Source organism: Chiloscyllium plagiosum, chromosome 31, assembly GCF_004010195.1.
Source record: "Chiloscyllium plagiosum isolate BGI_BamShark_2017 chromosome 31, ASM401019v2, whole genome shotgun sequence".
NCBI lineage: Eukaryota > Metazoa > Chordata > Chondrichthyes > Orectolobiformes > Hemiscylliidae > Chiloscyllium > Chiloscyllium plagiosum.
The window spans coordinates 33,682,248-33,691,332 of record NC_057740.1 but is presented as its reverse complement, the minus strand read 5'-3'; the positions used below and the strand labels follow the sequence as shown (position 1 = coordinate 33,691,332).

Genomic DNA, 9,085 nt, shown 5'->3' with positions numbered 1-9,085 from the left:
CTGGTGGTTGCATCTCGCTGGAGGTGGTGGAAATGACAGCAAATGACTTTCTGGATGTGGATGCTGATGAGATGGTAGGTAAGGACAAAGGGAACCCTATGATTGTTGCGGGAAATGGGTCGAACCCAGTTGAGAGCCCTGTTAACAATGGTGCTAGGGAATCCTCAGTTACCGAAGAAGCTGGACATTTCGGAGGCTCCCTTGTCGAAGTTGGCATCATGAGAACAAATGCAACAGAGATGGAGGAGCTGGAAGAATGGAATAGAGTATTTACAGGAAGAAGGGTGCAAGGATGTATAGTCTAGCTAACTGTGGGAGACAGTGTGTTTATAGTGGATATTAATGGCCAGTCTATCCCAGAAATGGAAACTGAGATGTCGAGGAAGGGAAGGGAGGAATCCGAGATAGACGAGGTGACAGTGAGGGTGGGGTGGAAATTGGAAGTGAAATCGATAAAGCTTTTGAATTCTCGACAAGAGATGGAAGGAGCAGCGATTATGTTATCAATAAATTGGAGAAAGAGTTGTGGGTGGGGGCTGGAATAAGACTGGAACAAAGAATGTTCCATATACTCCCAAAGAGACAGGCATAACTAGGGCCCATGTGGGTACCCATGGCCTTCCCTCTGACCTGAAGAAAATGAGAGGAGTTAAAAGAGAAGTTGTTTCGAGTCAGGACGAGCTCAAGCAGAACTTTCTTCAGAACTGCTGGTAGCAAGGAAAAGATGATACATATGCTGAAGACAAGTGGTGGGAAGGTAAAGGGGTAAGCAATAGGTGGACAGAAGCCCTGAGGGAGAGAAAAACAGTTTCAAAGACAAGAGGATGGATAATGGTAAGCCAGGGAGAAAGAAGAGCTGATAGTGGGGACCATAAGTAGGTGGAAGTGTGTTAGCTGTTCTGAAAGCAGCCCATGTGATGACAAAGCCTGCAGTGGGTAAAGGTCATGAGAGAAGGTGTTCAGGCCGTAAAATTATTACACACTACTGAATCCTGAAGGCTGCAGGGTCCCCAAGCAGAAAATGAATTGTTGTTCTTCCAGTTGGTGCTGTGCCTTGCTGGAACACTGCAGCAAGCCTGAGGCACAAATGTTGGCCAGAGAACACAACTGGAAGCTTGGGGTCACTCTCTGTAAACAGAAGAAATACATCCAGCCTTGTATCTGTTTTGAGTTACTTAAAGTGTGGAGAATCAATGCCTCCCTATTGCTTTCTCCATGTCAATGCCTCAATCAGCTAACTTGCAAATTAATCAGCATGATTTACTCTGATAGGATAAATGGCGATCATTTAAATTTTAACATTCTTCCATTTGTTGTGATGAGTGAGACAAAAACCTTCTCCAATCTGCCCCTCTTTTCAGCGGTATTCAAGTTCTGTACTACCAAACAATAGATTATAGTTTGACAGTAAAACAGAATTCAACCTGTTATAACGAGGCAAGCACTTCAGGAACTGATTGAAAAACAAATTAAAATATTAGATCAAGTGAGCAGATTCGGCACACTTCTCATGTTTAACCTTTTACTTTTCAGATGCTCATTTAAAGCTTCCAGCACTCTCCAAACCTCCAGATTCAAATGTTAAAATGTCTTTAAGTATATCAATTAATTATTTCAGGGAAAGCGGAGGATTCGGTCAACAATGAAGAAGATGGTATTCAAGAAGCAAAAGTGGGACTCATTTATTATTTTGTGTTATAGATTAAACTAAAGGAAATCTTTGAGACACCTGCAGAGATCATCCTGATTCTGGAATTGGTGACTGGTGGGGAGCTTTTTGACAGGTATGTACAGACATTAAACAGAAAATGATTGATTATGTAATGTGTGTTTGTGTCTGTATGTATGTGTCATTTCCTTGAAACTCTAGGGAAAATTGACTTCAGATATCAAAATAAATAAAAAGCAGTGGAAAATAAAATTCTTCTAAAACGTTTTATCTTGAAAAGATAATAATGGCACAGAGCTTGTTAGTTCGCTGGCCTTGAAACATTGACTCCACTTTCTCTCTCTCTCTCTCTCTCCTAATGCAGCTTCTCCAGCAATTCTTTTTTGCCTCCTAAATATATAAAGTCAAGAGTTAGCAGAAAATTATACTGCAGAAAGAGAGAACTCCATTAGAACATAGAACATAGAACATAGAACATAGAACAATACAGCACAGAACAGGCCCTTCGGCCCACGATGTTGTGCCGAACATTTGTCCTAGCTTAAGCACCCATCCATGTACCTATCCAATTGCCACTTAAAGTTCGCCAATGATTCTGACTCTGCCACTCCCACAGGCAGCACATTCCATGCCCCCACCACTCTCTGGGTAAAGAACCCACCCCTGACATCTCCCCTATACCTTCCACCCTTCACCTTAAATTTATGTCCCCTTGTAACACTTCTTTTGTTACTTCAAGAAGTGACAATGTCCAGAAGAAATTAAATTACCACAGGCAGATGACGTGCGTTTAAAAAAAAAAGTAAAGTTGCCATAGTTCCACCAGACATAGGCTCATCTTTCAATAGAGAGAGCGCGGTGGTTTAACCCAACTGTCATCATGCCTCAGGTGAGGGGAGACATTGAGAAGGAGAGTCATTCATGGTTACCTCCGCTGGTACTGGAGTTGAACTCACGATGCTGGCATCACTCTGCCTTACAAACTAGCTGTCCAGCTAACTGGTCTCTTGATGTTATTATATGGACATGATGTGCAATTGTTAAATTGATATGCCAAAGATGGTGTACACTGCTGGCAATATGGAGTATGTAGCATAAAAGTGCAAATAGCAAAGACATAAAATTACCATTCTATTGTCTTTCTGAGAAAAATAAGATGCAACACAAAGACTAAATAATCTTTCTCAACACTTCTCAAAGTTGTTATTGTCTCATAGCAAGTTTGTCATCAAATGAGTGAATTGTATAACAGGAAACAACACATTTGAGCACCCATTATTTGATTAATTAAGGAGAATTTGCAAATCAGTTGGAGGGAACTATAGGACCAAAAAGATCTGGTCAGATTTGGAGACCTAAAGCCTGCATTTTCACAATGACAGAAAGGGCTTCCAACTTAATCAAAATAGCCCACAGCACTGACTCTGGAAGCCTCCATTGAGCTTTTTTCACTCGGGTTGAGGTGTAGAAAGGGGTGGGTTGTGGAATGCACATCTGTGGATCACATAAGCAACTGCACATGTAAAAGTGCAGCTTCCTTCAGTCAAATCCAATTTCGATTAATGGAGTATCCAAAACCCAATTGTAGGCTTTATACTTTTCAAGAGAACAATACCCTTTTCTGGAGAGGTAAGATACTTTTTCTGGATAGATCCAGTGACCTATTTGGGAAAGGTTGTGCTGTTTTGGGTTGTTAGAGTTAGACATGAATATGTATAAAAAGTGGGTAAATCTATTGGAATGCTCAGGCTATTGAGGCATTTAAATTTCATGCCCTTTGAATTATGTCTTTTTTAAATAGGATGTGACATGGATGCAGCATGAAGAGTGTGTTGAGATTCTGGAGAGCCTTTTACTTTTGTTTATTGTTTTTTTTTCCTACTGCTACGACAAAGCTCCAGATCATCAAGGTGGGCATTTCAGAGATCCGACCTCTGCAGTCTGTAACACTCTTGAAACTCTTTCCAAGGGCAGTGAACTGGACTGCTCCTGCCCCACCCCACCCCATAGTCCAGGGCATTCTCTTCCCCAGTTGGATTTGCAGAGTTACGAATTTTCCAAGATTTCAAGCCAAAGTAACCAATTTGTATGCTGTCAGCAATCTCCCACCCAAAAGCAGTGAGCTGCTTTCCCCACCTTCCCCAGGATTGCCTAAAGCTGACAAGGTCCAAAGTGTCTCTGTAAACAGGAGGGTTAAGTGAGCTGATCCTTTTCTAAACCACACTCAGTTCAGGGGAAAAGGCAAATAAAACTGACTTCAGGAAGTTTGCTGGATTCTAGAGCTTGAGATTACATTATATGAATATCTATGTGTGCAACATATTCAATTGTCTTGAACAAAAAAGGCTGTTGGCTTTATTAAAATAACTTTATCATTCAAGCCTGTATCATAGTCCAATCTCAAGGTCTAAGTCTTTATAGTTAACTATATTCAGTGGTCTTCTTTAAATATCTGTACTGAAGCATGATATGCCATCATCATGGTTACTGTGCAATGCTCATAAAAATGTAAGGACTAAGCAAGGAAACTCCAAAATAAATTAAAACTTTACAAAAAAAGCACAATTTTAGCTCTGTTTATTTGTATACAAAGTTGATGTTAGTACTGAAAAATGGATTTTTACTCATGTCAGCCACCTTGTTATATCAAGCTCTCCTAGTTCAATTATATAACTATGTTTGAATGATAAATCTTTTGACTTTACTACAATAACATGCCCCAGCCCCATCCTTGCCTTTTGAAGAACACTCTTCCCCACTACATTCTTGCCATCTTCTCACAGAAATCAATCTGTGATTGTTCTGATCTGAAATTGCCAAATTAATGATTGCTTTGTGCTGGACAATTGTGCAAACTCAGTTGGAAAGCTTACAGACAGGAAACCAAGAGCTTCAGTTCAACAATGAAGGTCTGAACCTCAATTCCAGAAGTGGAAAGGTCTAAGCTTGTGCAACCTTTTTCAGTAAGAATATCTTATTGGCTGAGTTGCTAAAACAAATCAAATACTTTGCTAAGTTGGTAATATTTTGTAACGTTACCTCTTTAATATACAGGATTGTAGAGAAAGGATATTACAGTGAGAGGGATGCAGCTCATGCTGTTAAACAGATTCTGGAAGCTGTTGCGGTGAGTCATGCTGATCATCTTTCACTCCCATTTAAGTTATTCCTCTTACTTCTTCCCCCTCCCACTTATTAACTTTTCTGTGCATGAAATAATTTGATCAATAACATTTTGACCTGGAAAGTGAAAATTAACCACTTTGTTCTGAATCAGCATTCCACTCCAGTCGTTAGATTCGCATTTTCTCCAATTTTTGTTGGACTTCAGTTTATCTTAGCATTTCATAACACACACATAAGCTGCTGAGAATGCACTCAGGATTAAATTTTATTTTTATGTATCTGAATTAGCTTCTATTTACTCTTAAATAAATAAGGCTAAAAAGAGGAAAGCAATCCCAAAACTGAATTAAATCTCAATGATTCCTGAAGAAAGGCTTATGCCCGAAACGTCGATTAACCTGCTCCTTTGATGCTGCCTGACCTGCTGCGCTTTTCCAGCAACACATTTTTAAGCTCTGATCTCCAGCATCTGCAGTCCTCACTTTCTCCTAAATCACAATGAAGCCTTATGAAATGCTCAGCAGTAATGTAATGCAGAAGCATAAAGGACCAAGAAACTTCCTCCTATGCAGTACAATTCAGTTATTCCATGAAAGCAATCAGAAATGTTATAGAGTCATAGAAATTTCCAGCACGGAAACGGACCCTTCAGTCCAACTCGCCCATGCCGATATTCCAACCCAATCTAGAGCTACCTGCCGGCATCTGGCCCATATCCCTCCAAACCCTTCCTATTCATATACCCATCCAGATGCCTTTTAAATGTTGCAATTGTACCAGCCTCCACCACTTCCTTTGGCAGCTCATTCCATACACGTACTACCCTCTGCATAAAATGGGTTGCCCCTTAGATCTCTTATATCTTTTTCCTCTCAACCTAAAATGCCCTTTAATTCCGGACTCCCCCACCTCAGGGAAAAGACTTTGTCAATTTGTCCTATCCATGTCCCTCATGATTTTGTAAACCTCTATGAGGTCACCCCTCAGCCTCTGACACACCAGGGAAAACAGCCCCAGCCAATTCAACCTCTCCCTGTAGCTCAAATCCTCCAACCCTGGCAACATCCTTGTAAATCTTTTCTGAATCCTTTCAAGCTTCACAACATCCTTCCAATAGGAAGGAGACCAGAATTGCTCACAATATTCCAACAGTGGCCTAACCGATGTCCTATACAGCCACAACATGACCTCCCAACTCCTGTACTCAATACTCTGACCAATAAAGGAAAGCATACCAAACGCCTTCTTCACTATCCTGTCTACCTGCGACTCCCCTTTCAAGGAGCTACGAACCTGCACTCCAAGGTCTTTTTGTTCAGCAACACTCCCTAGTGTTTAAGTATATAAGTCCTGCTAAGATTTGCTTTCCCAAAATGCAACACCTCATATTTATTTAAATTAAATTCCATCTGCCACTTCTCAGCCCATTGGCCCATCTGATCAAGATCCTGTTGTTATCTGAGGTATCCCTCTTCGCTGTCAACTACACGTCCAATTTTGGTGTTATCTGCAAACTTACTAACTATACATTCTTAAACTCACATTCAGATCATTTATATAACTTACAAAAAGCAGTGGACACAGCACCGATCCTTGTGGCACTCCACTGGTCACAGGCCTCCAGTCTGAAAAACAACCCTCCACCACCACCCTCTGTCTTCTGCCTTTGAGCCAGTTTGAGCCAAATGGCAAATTCTCCCAGTATTCCATGAGATCTAACGTTGCTAACCAGTCTCCCACTGGGAACCTTGTCGAACACCTTACTGAAGTCCATATAGATCACATCCACCACTGCCCTCATCACTCCTCTTTGTCTCTACTTCAAAAAACTTAATCAAGTTTGTGAGACATGATTTCCCATGCACAAAGCCACGTTGACTATCCCTAATCAGTCCTTGCATTTCCAAATACATGTACATCCTGTCTCTCAGGATTCCCTCCAACAACTTGCCCACCAGCAACGTCAGGCTCACCAGTCTAATGTGCCCTGGCTTGTCCTTCCCACTTTTCTTAAATAGTGGCACCACATTAGCTAACCTCCAGTCTTCCAGCACCTCATCTGTGACTATCGATGATACAAATATTTTAGCAAGGGCCCAGCAATTACTTCCCCAGCTTCCCACAGTGTCCTCAGGTACACCTGATCACTTCCTAGGGATTTATCCACTTTTATGTTTCAAGAATCCAGCACTTTCTCCTCTGCAATATGGACATTTTTCAAAATGTCACCATCTATTTCCCTACATTCTCTATCTTCCATGTCCTTTTCCACAGTAAACACTGATGCAAAATACACCTTTAGTATCTCCCCCATCTCTTGCGCTCCACACAAAAGCTGCTTTGCTGGTCTTTGAGGGGCCCTATTCTCTCCCTAGTTACCCTTTTGTCCTTAATGTATATGTAAAAACCCTTTGGATTCTCCTTAACTCTATTTGCCAAAGCTATCTCATGTCCTCTTTTTTTCCCCTTCTGATTTCCTTCTTAAGTATACTCCTATTGCCTAATATGCTTCTAAGGATTCATTCGATCTATCCTGTCTATACCTTACATATGCTTCCTTCTTTTTCTTAACCAAACTCTCAATTTCTTTAGTCATCCAGCATTCCCTACACCTACCAGCCTTTCCTGTCACCCTAACAGGAACATACTCTGGACTCTCGTTATCTCATTTCTGAAGGCTTCCCATTTTCCAGCCGAACCTTTACCTGAAAATATCTGCTCCCAGTCAGCTTTTGAAAGTTCTTGCCTGACAGTTCTTGCCTAATTAAAACCTTCCTCCAATTTAGAACTTCAACTTTTCGATCTGGTCTATGTCGTTACATCACAACATATAATCCCAATTTCCAACAGTCAAAATGTGAAAACACCATTCAGAATTATGTTTCCAGGGTTCAGAATTGTCCTAACACCTTGATTTCTTGTCAGTAAAAATAAAACTCTTACCTGGTCAAAATAGTTTGAGGGATGCAATGCAACTTAATTAGCTGCTCCCTTTTCTTTTAGACACTAATTGAATGTAACAGGTGTAAGGATTGTTGAATCCTCTCAAGAATCAGGGCAATGGGAGAGAAGCCATTGAGTCCAACTTGTCAGAATCTATTAAAACACAGAAATACTTCCAATTTTAAAATACAATAGAGAAGTTATGAACTTTTCTTAACCAGAGTTTTATGGATTCTGAGTAATGCATCATCCATTCTGGAGGGACATTCCATTATAAGTCGGTTATTGAAGCTACACATGAACAAGTATGCGGTGTTTTCTGTTGCAACCACTAGGCCTCTGAGATTTTTCTGATGACCTTGCTTTGGTAGTGGTGTTTACAAGTTGTATCTAATTATTCATTTTTTTAATTTTACTCGAACCAGATCAGATATTACAATTGGCTGTGAGATATCTAAGAGAGAACTTGGGTGACAAGATCCAATCGTTCACTCTGTAGAGCTGCACAGAATTAGTATGAGGGCAGACTGTCATGGCTTTGCACCACACTTATTGCTTTAGCTGAACACAGTGAATACAAAAAACGTTCAGCACACTGAAGTAGGGGTTGAACCCAATGGATCTTTCTTCCATTAAATTAAAGACTTCTTTTACATATGTGTGCACTACCAACCCAACATTTCTATGTGCTGTACAATGCAAGATGACTTAAAAAGGACAGTGTTTTAGGGCATGGGAGAAGAGAAATAGTAATTATGGGAATTACAGAGGAGGAAGTGTTGGATGTCTTGAAATGCATAAAAGTGGATAAATCCCCAGGACCTGATCAGGTGTACCCTAGAACTCTGTGGGAAGCTAGAGAAGTGATTGCTTGGCCTCTTGCTGAGATATTTGTATCATCGATAGTCACGGGTGAGGTGCCGGAAGACTGGAGGTTGGCTAACGTGGTCCACTGTTTAAGAAGGGTGGGAAGGACAAGCCAGGGAACTATAGACCAGTGAGCCTGACCTCGGTGGTGGGCAAGTTGTTGGAGGGAATTCTGAGGGACAGGATGTACACGTATTTGGAAAGGCAAGGACTGAATAGGGATAGTCAGCAATGGCTTAGAGCATGGGATATCATGTCCCACAAACTTGATTGAGTTTTTTGAAGAAGTAACAAAAAGGATTGATGAGGGGAGAGCGGTAGATGTGATCTATATGGACTTTAGAAAGGCATTCGACAAGGTTCCCCATGGGAGACTGATTAGCAAGGTTAGATCTCATGGAATACAGGGAGAACTAGCCATTTGGATACAGAACTGGCTCAAAGATAGAAGACAGAGGGTGGTGGTGGAGGGTTGTTTTT

General features: G+C 41.0%; 1 protein-coding gene across 1 annotated transcript in view; it reads left to right on the top strand.

The window, feature by feature from the left end:
- Positions 1-9,085, top strand: part of LOC122565403 (calcium/calmodulin-dependent protein kinase type IV-like) — a 144,318-nt gene that overhangs the window by 96,903 nt on the left and 38,330 nt on the right. Inside the window, exons 4-5 of the mRNA XM_043721352.1 lie at positions 1,702-1,784; positions 4,724-4,796. Of these exons, the coding sequence (XP_043577287.1) occupies positions 1,702-1,784; positions 4,724-4,796 (156 nt within the window). The remainder of the gene's footprint in view (positions 1-1,701; positions 1,785-4,723; positions 4,797-9,085) is intronic.